This window comes from Staurois parvus, unplaced genomic scaffold (genome assembly GCF_062004578.1).
Source record: "Staurois parvus isolate SC_StPar_1 unplaced genomic scaffold, SC_StPar_1.0 ptg000360l, whole genome shotgun sequence".
NCBI classification, from domain to species: Eukaryota; Metazoa; Chordata; class Amphibia; order Anura; family Ranidae; genus Staurois; species Staurois parvus.
The window spans coordinates 127,744-154,795 of record NW_028318156.1 but is presented as its reverse complement, the minus strand read 5'-3'; the positions used below and the strand labels follow the sequence as shown (position 1 = coordinate 154,795).

The following is a 27,052-nucleotide window of genomic DNA, read 5'->3' as shown; positions in this document are numbered from 1 at the left end:
TGTCTGAGATATAAACTGAGCTGCATATGCATGAGTGATCCCCACCTCATGCCTGCCAATAAAGATGGCTGAAAACTGGCACACCAGAGAAGATGCCGGCTCTGGCTAGGGACCATTCGAAAGGTGAGTATTGATCTCTTTAGTTCTACTTTAACCCCTTGGCGCTGGCACCTCCCGGCCCGTTAAAGGTTTCAGAAGCCGGGAGGCAGGTGGGATTTTAGGGTCATGGGACCGCCGTCATTCAGTGTCACGGCGGTCACTTGATCGGGAAAGGTCCTGATCACAAGAGGAGATCGGGAGCTTTTCGTGAGTACTGGACATGTGTGCTGGGAGCGCGCAGGGCGCACGCTCTCTGCACATATGGTTTTTTTAATTGCACGCAACTGTGTGGTCGCTCGGCATCAAGGCCCAGAGGCCGCACATTTGCATGCACTCAGCATGAAGAGGTTAAAATAGGATATTTCATATTTAGTTTTGTAGCTTGTAATACATGGGAGTTTAAGAACCATTCAAACACAACACGTGTCGTATAATTCTTGTGGATTCAGTTTAACACCTTCCCGCCCGGCCTATAGCAGATTGACGGCTGGGCGGGGCACTCGCTGTTGTGACTGGGCATCATATGAAGTCCAGTCAAAAGCAGCCATTTGCGGATCTGCGCAGCGGCGCAATCTGTCACCGGCTGTGTCCACGGGACACAGCCGATGACATAGCACTACACCGGCCCGTTGCCAGTGTCATGTGACCACTGGGACCAATCACAGCAGATCACGTCGATTGTATACAATGGATGGTTTCCTGTCATGCCATTCATTGTATACAATTGTGTTGTTAACTGTGATTGGTCAAAGCAGTCATATGGTACAGACAGGGCCAATCACAGTCCATCTGTATCATGTGATGAGCTTTGCCCAATCACAGCTAACCACAACAAAAGACTGAATGAATCCGTTTCATTCATGAAATGCATTGGTATTAGCAATCATAATGTGTAAAAAAAAAAAAAAAATACTCATCGCTTGCCCAGAGTAGTTAAGTATTACTATGGCAACATTGTATTGCTTTTGTCACAGTGTGTTGAAAAAAAAATAGTAAAGAAAAAAGAATGTGTAGTAAAAAAAAAATAGAAAAAGTGGAGAAAAAAATAATTATTTTTTTTACATTCTCTCACCAGTCAGTGTCCCTGATCACCACCACACCAGTTATATAATCACGCTGTACTGGACTGGTGACAATATGTAAAGATTTTTTAATTTCTATATTTTCCAAAAAATTGTAATCAAAAATTACAACCTCCAAAAAACTCACCATGCCTCTTACTACATACCTTGGACTGTCTATTTTCCAAAAATGGGTAATTTGGGGGGTATTTGTACTAAGTTGGCGTTTTCGGGCTTCAAGAAATGAGATAGGCTGTCAGTACATTGACAGATTGTCATATATATATATATATATATATATATATATATATATATATATATATATATATATATATATATATATATATCCCATGGCTTGTGGACTCTATAACTTTCCTGCAGACTAAATAATATACACTAATTTGGAAAATTTTATAATAAAAAGGAGGTTTTTTTCAAGTTTGTTTTTTTGTTTATTTAGCAAAAAATAAAAAAACTCAGTAGTGATTAAATACCACCAAAAGAACGCTCTATTTGCGTGCAAAAAAAATAACATTTTGTTATGGGTACAATGTTGCATGACTGCTCAATTGTCATTCAAAGTGTGACAACACTGAAAGCTGAAAATTGGCCTGGGCAGGAAGGGGGTAAAAGTGGCAGGTATTAAAAGTGGTTAAAGTGGTATTGAACCCTTAAAGCAGATTCTGTACCTTTTTATCCTTCCCAAGGTTCCATTAGTGCATGTTTTCTGAACAGCAATTGTGGCCTGGTGGTGCAGGGAGCCACTCTGGCAGTGTTTTAGACATCTAAGCACAGCACTGTGTGTACGTCCGTTGGACACAGAGCCAGCAGTCCCCTACTGTGCATGTGCAAGGCTGACAGTGCCAGAGCACAGAAAGACAGCGACATATATCTATACATCATGGTGGCACCAGGGAGACGAAAGAGACACCCTATAGGAAACTTTACAGAGGAAACTTTCAATGGCTTGCATTGCTGTAAACACTGCACAAAACATGGCAGCTACATTTATTTTTTACAAACGTGGTTTAATAACAATTTAAAGCCTCTTGTGCATAGTGGAAAAAAATGCCACGTTTTGTAGCTGTGTAGCTTTTTTTTTTTTTTTTTTTTTTATATGGATCTGAACACAGGTGCAATGTTTGCAATGGGACTGTGCTCAAACCTGCCTTAAGATCTGTCGTGCAGCGATCGAGTACAGTAATTTTCTGTGCATACCCAAGTATATATGAGTGTATACGTGTAAATTGCAACACTGTTTGCTAGAGCAGGATGAAGAAGCATTTTAAACGTGTATACGCATTTACATGCCTGTAAGTACAATCACATATTGTCTCTACAGAGCATAATTTAGGATCTTTTGCCAGCAAGATCCTTTGTATAAATTATTACATACATGTTCAAGAGGCCTAAGCCTACCAAAGAATGCTAGTGAAAAACAAAACATTTGCACATAATTTAAAAAAAATGAAATTTTAATTGTCGTATCTTTCATAACAGATGATTGGTTATAGAAATAGCAGTTTCATCATCAGTTCAGTCCTCAGAAAGGTCCATGACCTGCAGCCATGTTCCAATCTGCGGGTCACTGAAATCTTTCTAATTACTTAGAACAGCCTTGGCTTCTCTTATAATAATTTACAGCAAGGTGTCCTCAGTCTGTGGCAATAAATTTGAAAATATTCCAAACCCATGGTGCATGATGCTGCTGTCTCTTTCTGTTGTGCTGCTAGACTTTTTAAAGTGATATTAGGTTTGGGGAAGAGATGCACAGGAACATGCAGAATTCAGTGTAAACACACAAAAAAGTGAGTGGTCCTAAACTATCCTGGAAGGAATACTTTATTATATTGTGTTAAGTTAATATATACAAATGTGTTTCTGTTAAAAAGAAATTTAAAAAACTTTAACCACTGGGGCAATTTTGCAATTTTTTTTGTTTTTCGTACACATCAAAATCTGCCTTTTCTGATAAAAATTACTTAAAAATCCCAGTCCCTTACCATGTCTTGTGTAGTACTCAAAAGGGAAATTGGATACTGTTTGGAACAACTGAAGACCTAGGTTCTCTTTTAATACTATGTATCCTAAACTCTCTGGGGATTTAAGGGTCCCGAACACAATATTACCTGGCCTCCCAGCTTGCAATACTTCCCAAATATTAGACAACAACAAACTACTTCTGGTTTGGCCTCAGATCCCTTATTATCGACCCACTTATAATCTATTGTGGCTTCTACCGTGCAATATACTTAATCAATGGTTACTGCTCATGCCTGTGGGATAGCACAAAATGCCACTCCCCCCTACAATTTTTCCTCCAAAATCCTCCTTTCACCCCAGATTTGTAATCCCTACCTGCTTTCACAGCTTTCACAGAATCAATTGTCAGTTTTTGCTGCAGTTGGATAGTGAATTGTAGAAGAGGACAGACATTGAGAGGAATGAAGAGAACCCAGAGGCAGTGTTAGAGGAGGCGGCAGAAGATTTCTCACACCCAGCCTCTCATACGCCTGATGTAATGACTTAATGCAACACGCTTGCCAATGTAGATATGCTCACTTCTGTTGTGCACAAAAGCCTCAGCATTGTCACAGGTGATTCTCCTCCATTTTGCCATGCCCCCTTGGGTACTAAGAGACTTGCTATGTCAGAAAAGACATTCCCCATTCATGAGAAAATAGATTAGGCAATTTATGGTGATACCAGGGGCGGACTGACCATTTAGGCAATTTGGGCACTGCCCAAGTGCCCAGGGTCAGTAGGGGGCCCCATAAGATGCCTCTGGTACCTTTCATAGGCTTTTTTGGGTGTGGTTTGAGTGTGGGCAAGGACACATGGGCCCCATGATTCACTATTGCCCTGGGGCCCCATGAGTTGTCAGTCCACCCTGGGTGATACAATTAACCTTGAAAAGATTTTCAACCCTCCAAGAACCATTGGCAAACTCCATGAAGTGGGAAAATTTTACTAAAAGGTAATCTGTTCTGGTAGTAGACCCTGCCATTTTAGCCTTAAACATCTTACTGTGTCTATAGAAGATGTTCTTCATTAGGGGCCTGTTCACATTTGAATACATTGTGGGAAGCCTGCGTTCTGTGTGTGTTTCCTGAACCTCATTCAATGCGCACTTCCCTTGCGAACTGCAGTGTGTGTGAGTACAATGTTAACGACACCTGCTGTAGGTCTCAAAGCAGGGCTTTTGCCTGCACTGGCTTGCTTGGTACAAAAGTACCCATTCAAATTAGCTGGGCTGAAATTACACTGCACAAAATTGCTTGTGAATCACACAGGAACATGCACCACGTTTCTGTGCGATTCCCAGTGGGAACCAGCCCATAAAATGTTGTTGACAATATTTGAGACACTTTTAAAAGCTCTTTTTAACCTTTCAGACTCAGCCCTGCAACCACCTATCGCTGCTATTTGTTTGCTGAACTGCACCTTATTGGAATAGGACAATGAGGAACCAGCAGGATCCTGTCTTCCGGGGTCGAACCTTCGTGGAGCACTTAGACACAGATCTACATAATGGTTCTCATTTCAGCTGAAGCTGCTTGTGAACTTTGCCTCACATGTATGCTCTTTGAAGGAAGTTGTCTATTTGATCTGACTTTTGACAAATTCATCAAAGATGTTACAGGAGTAAATATCCTCCTTCACAAGAGGTGGTTACTAAACTCCCTTCCTCGGGGGCTTATATCTCCCCAAAAAGAATTCCCCATCATTCTTCTCAAGCTTCTTTGTTAAAGCCGAAACTCAGTCCTTTATTTTGGCTTAAGAGTTGGGATGCAAAACATAACCACATCGAACCACAAAACCCTCTTCACAATGAAGGGGGCATCCTTATAAGTAGGGGGATGTCTGTTACTGTGCCTTTCTCTGGGTTACTGATGTACCAGACATTTGGGTTCAATCGTTGGTTTCAATTGGGGTACCAAACAGAGTTCCAGCTCTACCCTCTCATCATTTCTTCTTTCAAACCAAACAACCAACCATCTTGTTAAGGAAAGCCAGATCTGCAGACTGCCTTGAACCATTTCTTGTACCAATGAGTGGGCATTCCTGTTCCTCTGGAAGACAGGTTCAAAGGATTCTATTTAAATCTGTTCAGGGTGACAAAACCTAATGGGGGTATTCTTCCTACCTAGACCTAGAATTGCTAAGCAAGTATCACGTTCCAAAGTTGTGCACAAAATCAGCAAGGTTGGGTATTGCCTTTCTGAGACAAAGGGAATACTTTGCATCAGTAGATAACCAATATGCTTATCTACATATTCCCATTTACCCTCTTCAGGAGCACTTCCTGCGCAATTTGTCCCACTGCTTTTTGGCCTAGACTCTGCACCTAGGATTTTCAAAAAGGCACTTGCACCTCTCCTTCACTCTTTAGGGAAGGGCAGTCAGGCAATAGATCACCTACACAACCTTCTTCTAAAGGACTCCTCTCCCTTTCAATTATCTGAAAACATTGAAATAAGAGTTCAGATTCTTAGATCTAAGGATCAAAGAAGCATCCCTCCATGAGATTGTCTGAGAGTTCTGGGACTCATGACAGCCTCATTCAAGGCTCTACCCTTTCTCTCAATTCCATTTAAGGCCTATGCAGCACAACATTTTCTTGGAACAAGCAGATTCCTTCTCTCAATCTCCTTAAGTGACTCTCTCTTCTTTGGTTGATTTCCAATCCAGCCTTGACAATGGGGAAGTCATTTCTACCACACCCATGAAGGGTGACAACAGAAGATGCCAGCTGGGGAAGTGTGTTCCAATCCCTCACACTCCAGGGAACCTAGTCACCCAAGGAAGCCAAGCTCCTTTTCAACATCTTGGAGCTCAAAGAGAAAAAAAAAACTAGCTCTGAATTACTGTCGTCCCCCACCCCCTTAGGGTATAGTCAGACATTATTACAGCTGTGGCCTATCTCAACCACCAACGGGGTAGCAAGAGTCAGACAGTCTTAAAGTGGTTGTAAACCTCAGATATGACATATGAGCAAAGCATATACTTCTATAGCGTGTACTTGTCTCAGTCCAGAGCACCAAGTGTCCACCCGTACCATATCCACACCAGTCCCGGAAGATTCCTATAGACTTCAGATGTGCCTGTATATATCTTCCCAAATGTGAGTGTATTTTCCGTTATCTTTCAAAAAGTGTATTACAGTCTGCACTCAGTGACGCCTTCTCTACCTCTCTTTCCATCTTCAAACAGGGAGTTAGTTATGTGCCTCCAAAGCGAGCAAAATCCTTTCTTTTATTAACCAGTTCACCTCCGCCCTATAGAAGTTTTACTGCTATATGGAGGACTCCCTGTGCAAAATCACATGTACAGGTGTTCCTCGGTTTACAAACGCCTCGGTTAACATAATTTTCGGTTTATGAATGAAAATCCATTGAAAATAATGTCTTGGTTTTACAAATTTTTTTCGCAATACGAAGTGTATGTCGGTGCCGCTTTTTAAATGAAATTGCCGGCTTTTTTTTTGTTGTTCACTATAGCTCACAGAATTAGCCGTCACTATCCCTGGAGTTAAGAAACTAAAAGGAAACATTGTTTCTTTTAACTCGGGGAAATAAACTAAAAGGAAACTTTCTTTCTTTTAGCTGGGGGAAAGTGACACCTGAATCTCTGAGCTATAGTGAAGAGAAAAAAAAAAGCGGTAATTACATTTAAAAACCGGCACCATTATAAATAAAAAAAACGGTGTGGGGTCCCCCCTCCCATCTATACCAAGCCCTTCGTCTGCAACAATGTGCCCTGTGTTCAGGGCATGCGGTCCGGTATGGTTCGGGGGGGGCGGGTGCTCGCTCTTTAGCCCCCCCCTTTTTCCTGATTAGTGTGCCCTGATGATCAGTGTGGCCCCAGAAGTGCCACCTGTCAGTGCCCATCAGTGCCACATCAATGCCACATATCAGTGCATACCAGTGCACATCAATGCCACATATCTGTGCCCATCTGAGCTGCCTTTCAATGTCACCCATCAGTGCCACCTATCAATGCCAATCAGTGCCACCTATCTGTGCCTGTCAGTGCCACCTATCTGTGCCTGTCAGTGCCGCCTATCTGTGCCTGTCAGTGCCGCCTATCCGTGCCTGTCAGTGCCGCCTATCAGTGCCAGTCAGTGCCGCCTATCAGTGCCATATATCAGTGTCATGTATCAGTGCTGCCTTTCAGTGCCCATCAGTGATGCCTGTCAATGCCCATCAGTGCAACCTACCAGTGCCTCCTCATCAGTGCCCATCAGTGCCACCTATCAATGTCCATCAGTGCAGCCTATCAGTGCCCATCACTGCAGCCTCATTAGCGCACATCAGTGAAGGAGAAAAATCACATATTTACAAAACTGTATAACAAAAACTAAGAAAAAAACGGGTTTTTTTTCAACATTTTCAGTGGTTTTTGGTTTGTTTAAGAAAAAATAAAAATCCCAGAGGTGATTAAATACCACCAAAAGAAAGCTCTATCTGTCTCAAAAAAATGATAAAAATTTCATATGGGTACAGTGTTGCATGACCGCGCAATTGTTATTCAAAGTGTGACAGCGCTGAAAGCTGGAAATTGGCCTGGGCAGGAAGGGGGTATAAGTGCCCTGTAGGCTAGTGGTAAAGACCATTTGTTTCTCTTTACAAACCTTTTTAGATTAAAGTTTAGCCACCCAGGTTTAACTGTAGCTCTTTCATATTTGTTGTATTTTTGCACTGTTTGTATTGTAATGCATTTGTATGTATTGTAATGCACTGGCTAATATCTTTATGTAGTATGCTCTTAAAGTGTTACTAAACCCACAACAGTAAAATCAGTCTGTATATGCAGTAAAGCATGCTTGGCATACTCACTGTAGAATCTAAGGGGTTGATCCTCTGCATTGTGTAAAAATGCTGTTTTGATCCTGTCTTCTCTGATCTTCCCCTTTTTTCAGTGCCCCCCTCTTATCTCCTGATAAGACTTATCATGTGGAGACACTCTGCACATGCTCAGTTTGGTGTGTGTTGCTAGAGAGGTGTTTTTTTTTTCTTGAGAGTGCATGTGATCAGCACAATCAGTGTTGCCCAAACAGAGGTCAAGGGTCCTGCATCCTCCTAGAGCAGAAAGAAAACTCCTCCTACAAGCTTTAACAAGTGCTCTGCTGGACACTGATAGAAGTCACAAGGCTGCTCTAACTGCTGATGGGAAAAGTTATTTAGCAGTTTCTGTTTACTAAAATAATTGCTTTTCCATGTTCTGTGTACCGTGGGATACCAAATATAGTGAATACAGGGTCTTGGGTTTAGTAACACTTTAAGGACTCTAATTTTTTCTCAGTGTTTCTAGAATTTGATCTCTTTAAATATCTTGTAGTATGGGCGCAGCTTAGAGAAGTGGGCTTTTTTGAAATTGTGTTCTTGCACTACCCTCATGCCTCTTTTTATTTATTTAGCAGTCAAGGAATTCAGCAATGTGAAATACAGAGCATAAGATAAGAAACATTAAACAGCCCCATATGAAAATTTGGGGTCATGGCATCATTGTTTAACATATACAAGTACAGGGTGGATGGGTAAACCCATGGAGATATTGGACACATGTTGAATTCCGAGCCATGTTTTATATTTTACATGTAGAGAAAGCGCTCTCTCATATAAGTAGACTGCAGACATAGAATGATATAGAGAATGCACAGTGGGCTCAGTGAGAAGAACGAAAGGAACAACAAAAAAGGGGGGGGGGTAAAAGAGAGGGGGGGGGGTCCCTCTCTCTTGGATGAGGAAGATGCTGAATATTCATCCATAGGCAAATCTGGGCTGAGAGGGCAAACAAGGTTTCATCTCTATAAAAGAAATAGGGAGTCCAAATCTTCCAATATTCCAGTATTTGTCCTCTTTCCTTCAATATCATGGTAAGATTTTCCATTTCTTGAATCTCCTCAATCCTTGCCTTCCACCTCATGCCTTTTTTTTAACTATGAATTACGTTGAAAGTAATTACCCTATGATCGCTGTTTCCTAAGTTGTCCTGTAATTCCATATCTACAATCAGATCTGTGTTATTTGTAATTAGTTGGTCTAGCAATGCATTATTTATAGTTGGGGCATCTACTAATTGACCCATGAAGTTGTCCTGCAAGACATTTAAGAAATGGCGAGGCTTAAATGAGTGAGCAGTTTTTTCTACCCAGTCAATATTTGGATAATTGAAATCCCCATAATGATAACATTGCCCTGCCTTTCCGCCAATCCTAATTGTGACAGGAGGTCAGATTCCTCCTCATCCTTCAAGTTAAGGGGCCTGTAGTATACACCCTGCTATTAATTTCCCATTTGTTTCTTCCCTATAAAGCTCTAATTACAAGGCTTCCACTTCCTTCCTTGCCTCATTAGCGATGTTGTCCCTCGCGTTCACTGTCAAATAATTAACAGGCATACCCCTCCCCCACTTCTGCCCTCCCTTCCCCTCCAATACAAGGAGTACCCATGGGCAAGCCAGTCATGTGAGCTGTAAAACCAGATTTTTGATATCCCCTTGAAGTTGAAATCCTCCTCGTGTATCAGCAGCTCCAGCTCTTCCGTTTGATTAGCTAGACCTCTAGCATTTGTGTACATACCTTTTAGTTTCTTACGAGTGCATATTTTCTTTCTCCTTCGTTATTCTGCTGCAATTGTGTTCTGCCAACCTACTTACCTTTGGTTTCATATTCTGGCTATACTACCACCAATGCCCCCAATTGCACCTTCTGATTTTCGCTCACTGCCAGCTTTCACTTCCTCTAATCCCCACCACCTAGTTTAAAAGTCCCTCTGATTTATTGGCCGTGCTCAACTATATCATTGGTTCCAATATATACCATGACAGCTGGGTTCTCCCCAGCCTCACCCACCAATCTGTCCATCCGATCTGCAATGTGCTGAACCCGAGCGCCCAGTAAAAACATAGTGTCTGGTGCTCGGGGTCTTTATGACAGATTGTCCTATCTGTCTTTCTAATAATTGAATGCCCTACCACCATCTGTCTCTCCTTATCTTTAGCCTTGCCCCCATCCTCACTGGAGAAGTTGTTTCCCTGTCAGCTGGGGGACTCGCTTTGCTTTAGCACTGCCACTCCTTGACTGATATCCCCAACATTGATTGATGATTGTGTTTACCATGATAATAATTATCAAGAACAAAAATGAGAATGTTTAAACTATTATGCAAATACATTGCAGACAGCATTTCCTAGAGCAATAAATAATAATGGTTAAAAAAAAAAAACTATTTTACTTCTAATGTTAAAAAAAAAAACATAACCTAATAGAAAAGGGCATCTAACAATGTAAATCTGAAGGAACAGATTCATCATCTAAGGCCTCTTGCATACCACTTCAAAATACTGAGCATTTTTAGGCATACAAGCATTTTGTGTCCGCTCAGGACTAGCCTTCTCTACCTCTTCCCTCTGACATCCAACTACTCTGCTCTGGTGCCTGCACCTCCATATCTCCACCCACCTCTGTGCTGACCCCTGCCAGCACCTGGCTGGTAAGGTCCAAACTCTCTTTCAGGTTGACAATACTTCGCAGTGTTGCCAGCTGCCTCCTTAGATTCAGGACCTGGGTTTCCAAGGAAAGAAACTGCTTTCATTATGCACAGCAGTATTCGCTCTCAAACAGATGATAAAGGAACGTATAAGTGTCACATGATGTGCACCGAGTCATCAGTGAGTTATCATTCCCATTGGTCATGGTACCCACTAATTTAATGGGGATAAACCTAGAGGATTCAGAATAATTTTTTTCACAAAATATTAATCTCTCTTCCTGATTCTATTTTATTCTATAATGAACACTGGTTTTTCCCTAGCTGTTCACACTGCCCCAGCATTTTCTCCTCGTGCTCCCTAATCCCATGTCCTTCTGCATCCTCACCTGCTCCCTAATCACTCAGTCCCTGGTGTCCTCCTGCTCCATGATTACATGGCCCCCAGTGTCCTCTCGTCCTTTTCCCTAATCACACGTCCTGCATCCTGTCCTCCTTCCTCCTTGATCACACAAGCCTGTGGTGTCTTCTCTACCTGCTCCCTAATAACGTCCTTCTACGTCCTCTCGTCCTGATCCCTAATAACACATCCTTCTGTGTCCTCTCCTGCCGCTCCCTAATCATACAGCCTCTGGTCCTTCTCCTCCTGCTCCCTAACAACAGGGCTCCTGGCATCCTCTCCTGGTGTGTGTAGATAGATATAATATTTTATTTTATAAAATTTTTATGAAGTATGGTTTTCACTGTTCCCTCTCTATTTTCCCTCATTTATTATTATTATTATTATTATACAGTATTTATAAAGCGCCAATAGTTCGCTCAGCGCTGTACATTACAAAGGGGGACAGAACATGTGACAGAACAATACCAATACAATGCAAAACATGAGGGGATCGAGGGCCCTGCTCTTTCGAGCTTACAATCTAGGAGGGAGGGGGTGGTGGCACAGGAGGAGATAGCTGTGGGGGATGGAGTGGTAGGAAGAGTGGAGGAGGTCGGCAAGTTAGCAGGGGGTGGGGTAGGCTTCCCTGAAGAGATGGGTTTTCAGGGTGCGCCTAAAGGAGAGGAGAGTAGGTGATAATCTGATGGGTTGGGGCAGGGAGTTCCAGAGGATGGGTGACACCCTGGAGAAGTCCTGGAGGCGGGCATGGGAGGAGGAGACCAGGGAACTAGAGAGAAGGAGGTCTTGTGAGGAGCGGAGTGTGCGTGCTGGGCGGTACTTGGATATTAGGTCAGTGATGTAGTTCGGGGCAGTATGGTGGACAGCTTTGTACGTCAGCGTTAGGATTTTGAATTTGATCCGTTGCGCAATCGGAAGCCAGTGGAGGGACTGGCAGAGGGGGGTGGCGGAGACAGAGCGGTTGGAAAGGTGAATGAGTCTGGCAGCCGTGTTCAGGATGGACTGAAGCGGGGATAGCCAGCGGCGAGGCAGGCCAGTGAGGAGGGAGTTGCAGTAGTCGAGTCGTGATATGATGAGGGAGTGGATGAGCTGTTTAGTGGTTTCTGGGGTTAGGAACGTGCGGATTTTGGCGATGTTGCGGAGGTGGAGTCTGCACGAGTTTGTTAAAGATTGGACTTGGGGCTGGAAGGATAGGTTGGAGTCCAGAATGACACCCAGTACTCTGGCCTGCAGGGCGGGTTTGATGGTAGCGTTGTTGGACGTGACGGAGAAATCAATGGGGGGTGGTGTCCGGGCTGGGGGGAAGACAAGAAACTCGGTTTTGGAGAGGTTCAATTTAAGGAAGTGGAGCGACATCCAGTCTGATATGTCGCTCAGTAGGTGTGTGATTCGGGCTGAGACCAAGGGGGTGAGGTGGGGGGTTGAGAGATAGATTTGTGTGTCTTCGGCATAGAGGTGGTAGTTGAAGCCGTGAGAGTGTATGAGTTGGCCAAGGGAGGAGGTATAGATGGAGAAGAGAAGGGGCCCGAGGACAGAGCCTTGAGGGACCCCAACAGAGAGGGGGAGTGAGGGGGAGGTGGTAGCATTATAGGTAACGCTGAAGGAGCGTTGTGACAGGTAGGATGAGAGCCAGGAGAGAGCAGAATCTCTGAGGCCGAGGGAGTGTAGTTTTTTGAGGAGGAGGGGGTGGTCGACTGTGTCGAAGGCTGCAGAGAGGTCAAGGAGTAGGAGCACTGAATAGTGGCCATTAGCTTTGGAGGTTAGCAGGTCGTTGGAGAGTTTGAGTAAGGCAGTTTCGGTGGAGTGTAGGGGACGGAAGCCGGACTGTAGGGGATCGAGGAGGTTGTTGTCGTTGAGGTGAGAGCATAGGCGGGTGTAGCCTAGGCGCTCGAGGAGTTTAGATGTAAATGGGAGCAGGGAGATGGGTCTGAGGTTGTTCGGGTCATTGGGGTCCAGGGAGGGCTTTTTAAGTATGGGGGTGATGTGTGCATGTTTCAGAGGGGAGGGGAAAGTGCCTGAGGAGAGGGAGAGATTGAAGATGTGGATGAGGGAGCGTAGGATGGAGGAGGAGGAAGGTCGTAGGAGTTGTGAGGGGATAGGGTCGAGGGGGCAGGTGGTGAGGTGGGCATCAGAGAGGATCTTGGAGACTTATGATTTTGATGGTAGGTACAGTTGTCTACAGACAGTTTTTTTTGTCGATTTTTGAGATATGCATATCTATGCTCTTTGGAAAAAGTCATTTGGTGTCATCACTTCTAGAAGAACACTGTGCCATTCACACATCCAAATGACCTACTGTGTTCAATTATCTCTAACTGTAATTATGCCAGCTTTAGACCACTTTTGCTTGGATCTTTTATACCGGCTTCTGGTCACTTTTAATTGAATCTAATCATTTTATTTGGCTTTTGTTTCCTCCTGTTATATGAATGTAGTGTCATGTATTTGTTTTTGGCTTTGTTCCAACTTTTTATATGAATGTAGCATTTTAAATGTGCTCATTATAGTGAGCTGTCATGTTTAAAATGTTTGTTATATATGTATGTAACTGTATATATGGGCAAACCTGTTATCTAAAATAGAGGTTGCTAAATAGACAATAACCTTTGTAGGACAATAGGAATAAAAGGATAATTGTAAACCCCAAATAAGTTGTATTCCGGAGACATTCTATTATCAGTTATTTCTTGCTTTGCAGGCTTCTTGGACACTGGGAAGAATCTGCCCACGACCTGGCCATGGCTTGTAAATTGGACTATGATGAAGAAGCAAGTGAAATGTTGAAAGAAGTGCAGCCACGTGTAGGTTGATTAGATGTGGATTATCTGGCAATCAGATCTTCAGTAGCATGTGTGACATGTACATCTTAATGGTATGAATTTTTTCAGGCTCAGAAAATTGCAGAACATCGGAGAAAATATCAACGCAAACAAGAGGAAAGGCTGGCCAATGAAAGGAGAGAACATCTGAAGAAAGCTAAAGAGGAACATGAAAGAGCACAGAGGGTGAGTTGGAATACAAGATTAAGTGTCAAGATCAAGCATCAGTAGATCAGTTAGTGCAGTCACAGAAGGATGACAGAGGCTTATGATGATTGTATTTACCAGGATGATAATGCTTATCAAGAACAAAAATGAGAATGTTTATGTGATGATTATTATGTAAATACAGTACGTTGCAGACCGCATTCCCTTGAGCAATAAATATTAAAGGTTAAAAAAAGCCTATTTTACGTCTGTTGAAAAAAAAATTACCTATTAGAAAAGGGCATCTAACAATGTAAACCTAAAGGAACACTTTCATCATCTAAGGCAGCCTTTTTTTACCCAGGGTGCCTTGAGGTTTCCTCAGGGGTGCCTTGGCAAAATGCCTAAAAATTACCCAAAACTTGTATACAAGTCAGTGGGTGTAACAAGCCTGCGTTTTAGTTACACAAAGCCACAGGTTTTCATTGTGCACCATTAGGACCTTCTAGCCGCTGGCATCCTCACAACTAATTACATCATTAATTGATAAGGAGGGTTTCAGTTGCCTGTACAGCATCCTTGTTTTACTCTCCCCTGTCCCTCTCTGTCAGTACTGGGGTCACATTAGCTCAGTGATAGAGAAAAACTGAGGAAGAAGAGAAACATTAGAGTACTAGTCAGTACCAGTGTGCAAAAATGTATTTTCTTTAGAAGAATAAGTCACCTCTAATATTGGGTGTCCTGCGTGTGTGGATGTTGCTGCGTTTATATTAAACTATTAGAATAGTTTTTTACATTTTAAAATTGGGTGCCTCAGGACTGTTCATGATTTTATATGGTGCCTTGACTGAAAAAAGGTTGAGAAACACTGATCTAAGTCCTCTTGCATACCACTCCCAAAATACAGAGCGTTTTTCAGGCATACAGGCGGATTTTTTTTTTGGGGGGGGGGGGCGGTTCTGGGGTTTCAATGTTTTCAATGTGCCTGTGCACATAGGCACATAAACATGCATATAAATGAGTAAAATAAAAGAGATTTGCAAAAATCTCGGTCAGGATTTTGCACGCTTTCAAGAATGTAATTTGGAGAGGTTAGACTTTATTTTACTTGTGTATGCTCGTATATTCAAATATGCACAAAATAAACATTGACACTTGGGCCAGGAATATTGATGTTCAAACGCCAGCAAAGATCAGTGCAAGTACCCTTAAAGTTACAAGGAATACCACAACAGCTGTAAAAAGGAAATCTTGTTGCTAAAACAAGATTAGTGGAAATTAATAATGAAATATCATAGGCAATTTCTATCCTCATAATGATTAATGGTTCCAAATTAATAACTACTGCAGTAGGGAACAGGAGGTCGAGGAGTAGGAGGACTGAGTAGTGGCCATTAGCTTTGGCAGTTAGCAGGTCGTTGGTGAGTTTGAGTAGTGCGGTTTCGGTGGAGTGTAGGGGACGGAGGCCAGACTGTAGGGGATCAAGGAGGTTGTTGTCGTTGAGGTGGGAGCTTAGGTGATTATAGACTAAGCGCTCGAGGAGTTTGGATGTAAATGGCAGCAGGGAGATGGGTCTAAGGTTGTTCAGGTCGGTGGAGTCCGGGGAGGGTTTTTTGAGTATGGGGCTAATGTGCGCGTGCTTTAGGGGGGAGGGGAATGCGCCAGTTCAGAGGGAGAGATTGAAGATGTGGGTGAGGGAGCGTAGGATGGAGGAGGGTGGTGACCATAGGAGTTGTGCGGGGACAGGGTTAAGGGGGCAGGTGGTGAGGCGGGCTTCAGGGAAGACCTTAGTGACCTCTTTAGTGGTAGCAAGGTCCAAGGAGTGGAGTGTTGGGGGGGGTTTTAGTGTGCGGGATGTTGGGTGGGGGTCTAGGCAGTTGCGAGGTCAGAGGAGGGGAGTGTTGAGGGGGTTATCATGGGAGGGAGGCTAGGTGGGGTGGAAGTTTGAGCATTTGCGATGTCCCTACGGATTGCGTCGATCTTGTTTTGGAAGTGGTTAGCAATCTCGTGGGCGGTGAGTGAGGTACTTGGTGGAGGTGGGGGGGGAGAGAGAGTAGGGAGTTAAAAGTGGAGAAGAGCCGGTGAGGACTGGAGGAGAGGGTATTGATGAGGGTTACGAAGTAGGCTTGTTTGTCAGCGTGGAGGGAGGAGGTGTAGGTGAGGAAGGCAGATTTGTATAGGGTGAACGCTTGTTGGCATCTGGTTTTGCGCCATAATCGCTCCAGTGCACGACTGCGTCGTTTAAGATTCTTGGTGTGGTCGTTCTGCCATGGTTGAAGCGGTTGGGGTCTAATACTATGTGTGGTTAGGGGTGCTAAGGAGTCTAGGGCGGCTGACAGTGAGTTGCTATTAATATATTAATATGTTATTAATATACCAATTGTACTTTTATGGTAACAAGGGGTGTTACATAGGCAGGGTTTGGGTTATTTTCATCAAAGAAATGTAGCGGTATACATTTTGGCCTAAATTTTTGAAGAAAGTTTATTTACAAAATTTTATAAAAGGAACAAAGAAAAACTTGTTTTTTGTTATATTGTTTATTTTCGGGGGGGGGGGGGGTTGTTTAGCAAAGAAAAAAAAAAAACAGTGGTCCTTAAATACCATAAAAAGAAAGCTCTATGTGTGAAAAAAATATTTGGGTACAATGCTGCATGACCGTACAATTATTCACAGTGTAACAGCGCGGGAAGGGGGTAAAAGTGTCTAGTATTGAAGTGGTTAAAGTAAAATTATAGGCAAAACTTTTTTTCATTTTAGCCACTTCAAGTCCGGACACTTTCACCCCTTCCTGTCCAGGCCAATTTTCAGCTTTCCGTGCTATCACACTTTGAATGACAATTGCGTGGTCATGCAACACTGTACCCATATGAATTTTTTAGCATTTTCTTGAGACACATAAAACTTTATTTTGGTGGTATTTATTCACCACTGGGATTTTTATTTTTATGCTATATAAATGAAAAAGTCCAAACATTTTGAAAAAAAGTTTTTTTCTTATAAAATGTTGCAAATAAATAATATTTCTTCATAAATCTTGGCCAAAAAGTATTCAGCTATCTTTTTAGTTTAAAAAAAAAATAACCCAAATAAGTTTATAACCAAAAATTATAATTTAAAAAAAAAAAAACATGCTTCACATACTGTCACCCTAGCAGTACAGTGTCACCATAGTGACACTGTACTACTTGTGGGGGGTGATGAAGATTTTTTTTTTTTTTAACAGATTGCTTTTACACCCATAAAGGCTGTAAAAGCAATAATTTCTCCTTTCTGGCTGCATTCTTGCAGCCATTGAGAAATACTGTGAGAGCTGTGATTTGTTGTGAATAGCCTTGTACCATGTGACCTCTGTGAACATTCACAGATTTCACTAGTAGTAAGCAATGATGTCAGAAAGTGACATCTTGCTTACTACTATTCATGTGATCACTGATTGGCCAATCAGTGATCACATGATCAGGAACTTACACAGAGGTCTTGTACAGCGATCGGTGTTCCTCTATGTCCTCTGGACACAGCAGGCACCGGATCGCGGTGCCGCGCGCTCTCTGGGAGCGTGCACAGGCAGGGAATGCAGGAGGACGTTTATAAACGGCCACCCGGTCCTGCACTGCTCCCGTCCGGCCGTTTATGTACATGGGCCGGATGGGAAGTGGTTAAATAGAGTAAAGGGAGGGCTATAATCCCTGACATTTTTTTCTTGCCATCTGTGTCCTATTGTGGAGATTTACCTTCATTTCCTGTCCCGTAGCCAAAACAGGAAGTGAGAGGAAATCCCTGCAAATTAAGCGAATCCATTGGGGCCCCCCAGGTCACCAGAAATAGTGTCCTCATTGGAAGATTTCCCCTCTCTCACTTTCTTTGTGGACAACCCAAAAATTGGGATTTTCTTTTACTTTCAATCATAATGGTAAACAGGACAAACAGAGAGGGTGAATCTCCCTAATGGGCACAGACAGCAATCATAACCTAAAAGGTGTTCTAATCCATCTCCATTCTGTCCAAAACTAAAAAAAAAATGTTTTGTCTTTAATTATAACTCCAGAAAGATTTTGAAAACATAATAAACATACAAATGTTTCAAAATTGCAACAGTTCAGGCCAATATAGATAACCCATCAGGAATGAAACACAAATAACATATTGAGCAAGTTGTTTGAAATGTTTACTTTGTATTCATTATCTTTTCAAAGTAAAGTTATTTAAAAATTAAGTGGATTCATATTCCGTAATAGCATGTGCAAAGCAGACATCTATGTAGTGCAAACAAACCAGAGCTAAAAAGGTAGAATTTTTTAATATCATTAAAACAGGGTTTGACAAATCCCAGGCACCAGGTTGCCATGGTGACTAGAAACTGCGTCCTGGCGCCTGGGTTCACACACTGCCTTCAATTGACTTCAATGCAAAAACACCTCCTATTAATTTCAAAGCAAAATTGCCTCCAATTGATGCCAATGCAAAGTCGCCTTCCTTTGACTTTAATGCAAAATCACCTCCAATTGACTTTATTGCAAAATCGACTCCCATTGACTTCAATGCAAAATGCCTGTCATTGACGTCAATGCAAAATCGTCTCCCATTGACTTCAATGCAAAATCGCCTGTCACTAGCAATCCTATGTGAACAGTTATCTCCACATGCCACTTTATCACTTGTGAGTCTGGAACACACCGCTACAAACTCGCACAGGACCCTTTTCATAATGGCACTCAAAATGCAATGTATGTGGATCATATCTGTGTGAACCACCTTAATAGGAACACATATCTAGCCTGTCATGTGAATCTGTGAGTTTGAAAACGCATCCAGAATCGCATATGTGTTAACCAGATTGGCTCCATGCAAAAAATGGGCATTTTGGGATCGCGGGAGAATCGCTGTGATCACAAAACGCAGGTTCAGGTGCCATTAATTTTATCACCAAAAACGTGAAGTTTTGCGGTGATTGTCGCACAGCAAATCACATCGTGTGAAGCTTGTGACCCAAAAGTTGCCTTGCCCTGGGCGTTGACAACCCATGCTTTGCTAAAAAAAAAAACTGAATCTAGGAGACAAAGCTAATTTTTTAAGCCCTGTATTAAACAATGAAGTCTGTGACTGTACTGTATACCAGTGCAGTGCTCCCTCCCAATACATACAATCATATCACAAAAGTGCAAACAAACTAAATTGTAGCACATAAGGGAAAATCTTACTCAATAAGTGCTCAGTGCTATGTATAATCAGAAACATTTACAAATGTACACTTCCGTCTTCCAAAGAACCCCTATATCACAGGAGGACAATACAGCATAAACAGCGCCTTGGGACAATCCACACTTCTCTTCTTGGTCAGCCTGTCAGTAGCCTTCATTGGGTACAGTGCCTCTCATGCAGAGAAATAAAAGGACTCCTTCATGCTCCCTGCTTAAAGTGATAGTATACGTTAATAAGAAAAAACCCTGCAAGGTAAAGGCATAATGTGCTAGTATGCATTGCATATTGCCACATTATGAAAGATGTACTTTGAAACAAAGCCCTCCAGTGGCGCACTGACAGGGCTTTCATCTTCACCCGATCTTCCTTCTTAAATGGCTGAGATACAATGACGTTGCTCCCTCGCATGCATGCAGGAGTCACGGCTGCAGCACAGAGTTCTGAAGAAACAGCATATGTATGCAGCTCGTTCAGAGCATTTATGCCGGTGATGTCACTGCCTGTAGCTCTCTATAATATCTCCCAAACAGTGCACATTTAGGAGGATATTCATGTAACCTACAGGTAAGCTTTATTATACTGTAAGCTTACCTGTAGGTAAAAATCTAAATACAGACTTTACTAACACTTTGAAAATTGGAAAAACTAGACACTGCAATCCGACGGTTCCAGTGGCTCCACACAGCATGATTACATTAGCAGACATGCCCTTATCTGATCATACATTGCATCCTGGTTGGATTTAATTTTTTTGTTTTTTTTTACAAGGAAGTAGGCAGAAACTTGGACAAAGAGTGGCTGCGCATCTAGTCTATTTAGATTTTGTTAAAACATTTAACATTTTTTCTCACCGATGGCTGTAAGTTGAGATTTATAGGCTCAGAAGGTTCAGTATGGAAATGAAAGGGTGCAGAGAAGGCCAAGTAAAATAATATGGGACATGAAGGCCTTCAGCTATGAGAAAAGATCAGCTGAACTGAAATTTGCTCAGAAGTTATTGGTGGAAATTCAGCATGTGCCCCCTCAGTATGCTTGCTGTCTCTTGGAGTTTGAAAACTAAACTAGATCAAAGGCACAGCTCCATCTTCTAGTTACAGTTGTGTTCAAAATAATAGTGTGTTGAAAAAAGTGAATAAAGCTCAAAATCCTTTTAATAGCTTTTATTTCCATACACACAAATGCATTGGGAACACTACCCATTCTATTCCAAATCAAAACATGACGAAAAATATATCAAATTTGTGTTGTTCCGCTAAAAAAAATTGAAGAAAAGTGAATATTAGACTGTTCAAAAAAATAGCAGTATTTGTATTCTTCTTTACAAACTCAAACATTCACTATAAACTGAAAAATGTTTGAAGATTTTTGCTTTCCTTTGAATCACTTAATTAATATTTAGTTGTATAAGCACTGTTTCTGAGAACTGCTGTACATCTGTGTTGCATGGAGTCAACCAATTTCTGGCACCTGTGAACAGGTATTCCAGCCCAGGATGATTGGACTACATTCCACAGTTCTTCTCTATTTCTTGGTTTTGCCTCAGAAATTGCATTTTTGATGTCACCCCACAAGTTTTCTATTGGATTAAGATCCGGGGATTGGGCTGGCCACTCCATAACGTCAATCTTGTTGGTCTGGAAGCAAGATGTTGCACATTTACTGGTGTGTTTGGGGTCGTTGTCTTGTTGGAACACCCATTTCAAGGACATTTCCTCTTCAGCATAAGGCCGCATGACCTCCAAGTATTCTGATGTATTCAAACTGATCCATGATCCCTGGTATGCGATAAATAGGCCCAACTCCGTAGTATGAGAAACATCCTTATATCATGATGCTTGCGCAACCATGCTTCACTCTCTTCACAGTGTACTGTGGCTTGAATTCAGTGTTTGGGGGTCGTCTGACAAACTGTCTCCGGCCACTAGACCAAAAAGAACAATCTTTCATCAGTCCACAAAATGTTGCGCCATTTCTCTTTAGGCCAGTCAATGTGCTCTTTGGCAAATTATATCCTCTTCAGCATGTCTTTTTTTTCAACAGTGGGACTTTGCGGGGCTTCTTGCAGATAGCTTGGCTTCACATAGGCGTCTTCTAATTGTAACAGTACTCACAGGTAACTTTAGATCTTCTTTGATCTTCCTGGAGCTGACTGTTGGCTGAGTCCTTGCCATTTTGGCTATTCTTCTATCCATTCGAATGGTAGTTTTTAACTTCCTTCCACGTCTTTCAGGTTTTGGTTGCCATTTTATAGCATTTGCGATCATTTTAGCTAAGCAGCCTATCATTTTCTGCACTTCTTTATATGTTTTCCCCTCTCCAATCAGCTTTTTAACCACTTGACCTCCAGAGGATTTACTCCCCTTAATGACCAGGCCTTTTTTTGCTACTCGGCGCTGCACTAATTCAACTGATAATTGCGCGGTCATGCAATGCTGTACCCAAACGAAATTTACGTCCTTTTTTTCACACAAATAGAGCTTTCTTTTGGTGGTATTTGATCACCTGTGCGCTTTTTATTTTTAACGCTATAAACAAAAAAAGGCTAAAAATTTGGAAGAAAAACGATATTTTTTTACTTTCAGCTATAAAAAATATATAGTAAACTCAAAGTTAGTTATAAATTTAGGCCAAAATGTATTCTGCTATGGTTTTGGTAAAAAAAAAAACCAATAATTGTATATTAAATTGCTTTGTGTGAAAGTTATAGTGTCTACAAACTATGGTATAGATACTGCAATTTACGCCATTTTTTTGCTATACAGCGCTGCGCTAGTATAACAGACAATTGCGCAGTCATGCAAATGGTACATAAATTAAATTTACATCCTTTTTTTCCCACAAATTGAGATTTCTTTCGGTGGTATTTGATCGCCTGTGCGGTTTTTATTTTTTTGCGCTATGAAAAAAAAGGCTGACAATTTTGAGGACAAAAAAACAATATTTTGGACTTTTTGCTATAAAACATGTCCAGTAAAAAAAAATTTAAAAATCAAATTTAGTCATAAATTTCTGCCAAAATGCATTCTGCAATGTCTTTGCTAAAAAAAAAAAAAAAAACAATACATGTAAATTGGTTTACGTGAAAGTTATAGCATTTACAATTGGCGGGAAAGAAACTGGGATTTTTTTTAGTTTTTTTTTTTTATACTAATAATGGCGGCAATCAGCGACTTATGGCGGCGATCAGCGACTTATGGCGGGACTGCAAGACTGCGGCGGACATTTTGACATTGGGGGGTACTGACTTGGGGTCACTGACATCCCCAGTGACACCAATACAGTGACCAGTGCAAAAAAAAAAACCACTGACACTGTACTAATGGCACTGAATAGGAAGGGGTTAAGTTTATTATTCAGGGAAAGGGTTAACTGTGTGAGGGGAGTGTTTTACTAGGGGGCGGGGGTGTGTACTGCAGGGAACACCGGCTGATCGGGAGAGAGAAACTCTTCCGTCCCGATCAGCGTGTCCTGGAGCTGTCAGGGAACTGACAGAAAGCACAGCTACTGCAGCTGTGCTCTCTGTCAGCGATTGCCACCGATCGCCGGGACATAGCCAGTAACAACCGGCTGTGACCCGGCGACTGACATCCGCGGCTGTGATCGGCGGGACAGGTAGGGTGGCGGCGCGCCCCCTACCTGTTTTAAAAACACACATTTTAAAACGTGGTTTTGCCCAGCCGTGCCGCCCTGCCGCCGTATTTCTACAGTGGCTGGGCGGCATGTGGTTAATCAAGGTACGCTGTTCTTCTGAACAATGTCTGGAACGACCCATTTTCCTCAGAATTTCAGAGAGAAATGCACTGTAACCAGCATGTACAACATTTGCTGCCTTCCTTCCTTAAATGAGGGCAATAATTGGCACCTGTTTTTCAAAGAATGAATGACCTCACTAATAGAACTCCACACTGCTATTATTTGAACATGCCCCTTTCAATTAGTGATTCAATTACACAGAATCAGCAGCATGCATGTCATGACTGTTGGGTCTGTTGGATTTCTATTACTCTACTACACCTGCTAGTAAATTATTTGCCATGTAGAAATATAATTTCTACCAAAAACAGTGATTGATCAGGTTAGTGATGTCTGACTGCTATTATTTTGAACACAACTGTATACCCCTTATAATTTCTACAGACTCATCTGCTCAATAACTGCTGACAGGATCATACCAGATCCCTAAAGCCTCAACATTTACCCCAGCAACTAATGTTGCTTAGTGTCTTACCAGACTGCTACAGTTTAATATTCACTGCAGTAGAACTGGACTGTGTTGTTCCTAGAGGACACATCCTCTGATGCACCTTTGTCAGAGCTTAAAGCTCTTTGCATTAAGAGTTTTCAGACCTTCATGTGCTGGTAAAAGTTAGCAGTGGGCTGTTCAGGTCCAGAGCCTTGGTGTTCCCTCAGCCTCTAAACTTGTCTCTGAAGACTCATTCAATAAATAGGCAGAACGGGCTAAGCACCAGAAGCTGCCTCATATATTGTACCGTGGGGCGTCTTTCCTGCTTTCAGTCAATCCCACCACAGACATGCAAGAGGTTAACAGCAGCACCTGAACCCAGCAAAGTGGTCCCCTTACCCAGGGGTGTTCCTGTACCTCAGTTGGGGGACACTGGGTGTGGACTTCCTAGCCTTCAGATTATCAACAAACTGAACAGATTTGTCTCCAAGTACAATGATCCTTTAGTGGAAGCATTGGATGGTTTGGTGGCTTTGAGGTATCAATGCATCCTGATGTATGTTTTTCCTATCCTGAAATATCTGCTTCACAGGATCGATATGAAGGTAATCGTGTGGGCGTTTCCTGAGATATTCTGTCTCAAGAGCATGATTTACCACCAGTTCGTAGTTTCTGGCTTTAACAGCATGGCAGTTGAAGCCCGGGTTCTGAGGGACTGAGACATCTCTTAATTTTTTCAATTTGTTCAATGATGTCTGGCACGGCAAAAAAAATTTTGTTTTCCACTCTCACTCACAAGATTATATTCCCCATTGCCATCAAATCTACAAGGCGAGCGTCTGAGCTAGCCACTTTTATTCTGTTAAACAATCCTTTTTGGTCTTGTTGAGGTCCAGATCTCCCTATCTAAGGTAGCTTTGGCCTTTCACATTAATCAGTACATCATTCTACCATGTACTTCAGGGGTCTCCAAACTTTGTAAACAAAGGGCCACCTTACTGTCCTTCAGACTTGAGGGGCCGGAATGTGACCATTGGGAGTAGAAATCATGGTGGCAGTGGGAGTAAAGAATGCAACTTTGGTATCAGTGGGAGGAATAGTGCCCCGCCATTAGTATTAGTGGGAAGATTGATGAACCATTGTTGGTGTCAAGGGGAGGAATAGTGCCCCACTGTTTGTGTTCATAGTATTAATAAAGACCCATTGTTGGTGTCAGTGGGAAGAATACCTCCCCACTATTGGTATCAGTTTGAGGAGTAGTACCACATCCTTGGTGTCAATGGGAGAAATAGTTCCCTGTTGTTGATGTCAGTTGCAGGAATTATGTCCTGTTGTCGGTGTAAGTAGGATAAATACCTCCACATTATTGGTTTCAGTATAAGGAATAGTGCCCCATCATTGGTGTCAATGGGAGGATTAGTGCCCTGTTGTTGTCAGTAGCAGAAATTATGCCCCGTTGGTGTCAGTGGGAGGAATAGAGTCTTGTGTCAGTGGGAGGAATAGTGCCCCAAGGGCTAGATAAAGGCAAGCAAAGGGTTGCAGTTTGGAGACCACTGATCTAGTTCATTGAGATGGTCTCCATTACTGGAAAGTAGGTTGGCTGTAAGTGTTTACCTCATAGCCACTGCTTTAGAAAGACCGATTCACCTTTTTCATTTTGGATGGTTCCTGTAAGAGTGAGCCATTTTCTATTTTCACCATTTCTCAGCGGCTCAAACAAACAATTACCTAAAGATCATTGTCTGAAGAACTGGGATTCACCCTTTCCTCTAAAGGCACACTCCACTAAATCTGAAACTGCCTTTTGGCAACAAGTTATTTTTTCTCAGATTTGCAAGGCTGCAGTCTGATCTTCTGTTCACACATTCTCCAAATTTTAACAGGTGGATGTTCAGGCCTCATCTGACCACAGTTTCAAGCCAAAGGTACTTCTGGAAATATTCTGTGATGCAGGCAATCCATGGTTCTGTTGTTTTTTTGTGAAACTGTTAGTGTTTTTTGTGTGGTGTTGCCCACCCCTAAGTTGGTCTGTTTTCAGACATCCTGGCAGTAAAAGGCTTTCTGTGTCCCTCAAAGGATGAGAACGGTAGGATTTTTATACACGTTGTAAAATCCATTTCTTAGAGTTAACTAAGGGTCATAGGTCCCACCACATTGCGTTTATGATCATGCTCTGAGCAGTGCTTTTGCTACAATTCTAAGGAGTAGGAGGAAAATCCTGGGCTGGTCTACTGTATTTTTTTGGATTGCCACTGTCCGATCTTTCTGTATGCAGCAGTATACCCTAACCGCATAACACTTCCTGTGTCTCTCAATGTACTCCAATAAAAGGATTTAGAGAGAGAGTTCAAAAATTCTATTTTTTAGTATTTTTGTTATCAGTCCTTACTGCATACAGTTTTAATAAACAAATTATTTGTGAATAAGTTTCAAGGTTTCTTACCTTTCAGTAATAACGCTTGCAGGCTGACAATACTAGCTCCGTCACTTGGCTTTTGGGCTACCTATAGACCTTATATGCAGTCTAATCACAAACTGAAAGAGGAAACGCAGAAGACTGATGTCACTTCTGCTAGTTTTGAGGCAGTTGCCAATCGTTGTCAGCCTGACACATGAAGTGCTGTTACTGGCAGACTCTCCAGGTAAAAAAAATTTGCAACAGATTGACAAAAATGCTTAAAAATTGTATATAGAGAATCATGATGCCAAACATACTGAAAAATAGATTTTGGGTTTGCAAACACTTTAAATAAGTGCCACCTGCAACCTTCTTTAAGACTCTTACAGAACATTGTTTGATTCTGCAAGGATGTCTGATACTAGATGAGAGGGTAAGAGATCTTGATGACTCTTGCAGACTGTCACAACCTGTTTTACTTTTTCTTTTTCCCTCTGCACCTTCAAGTTTGATTGTCAGTCCTCTGTGACACTTGTAGAACCCCCTCTAAGTTGTATGTTTTTTTTGCATCCTCTGATTCCCCCCTGGTTCCTTCCAGTGTGGCTGCGACCAGTGTCTCTGGTTCTCCACTAAAAACCCCTCCTGGTGAAGGATTTCCTGTCCAAGCTGTCTGAAGTGTTAGACGATTGAGATTCCCACAAGTCCCCCCTCTCCTTTACCTGAAATATGGTCTGAGTTGAATTCAGAGTGGGCTTACCTGCATCCCTAAGGGCTTTAACCACTGTGTATTTCTTATTTGTAGATTCCTTTTTTTGCTTGGTGAGAGTTTACAGAAGATAGAGCTTCTTTCATCAGTAGTTGTTGACCCTCTGATACAAGCTGTACATTGTGCACTCAAAATCGAAGAATACATATGCATGTGATAGAAGTGCGACCAAACTGATGTCATCCTCCTTTTCTGGATGTAGTGAGAGCAGTCAGCATCTATCTGAACTACACTGCAGCTTTCCAAAGTTCAGATTTTTTTTTTGTTCGCCACACCTGAAGGCTGTTAAGGGATCTCTGTCCTCCAATGCACTGTGGATTAATTTGCCAATTTCTCAGATGCATTCTGTTAAAGGACAGATGCCTCCCTTCCCTATCATTGCTCACTTCACTGGAGCAGAAGATTGGTACTGCTTTTGGACATCCCAGTGGTCTACTATGTCCCCAATGAACATTAAGAGAGATTTTTGTTCTCACTATAAAA

The 27,052-nt window shown here is 42.2% G+C and overlaps 1 protein-coding gene across 1 annotated transcript in view; it reads left to right on the top strand.

Moving 5' to 3' along the window:
* The window catches only part of ST13 (ST13 Hsp70 interacting protein), a 100,969-nt gene that overhangs the window by 61,167 nt on the left and 12,750 nt on the right, over positions 1–27,052 (top strand). The window contains exons 8-9 of the mRNA XM_089684861.1: positions 13,753–13,855; positions 13,943–14,059. Coding sequence (XP_089540987.1) covers positions 13,753–13,855; positions 13,943–14,059 — 220 coding nt within the window. The remainder of the gene's footprint in view (positions 1–13,752; positions 13,856–13,942; positions 14,060–27,052) is intronic.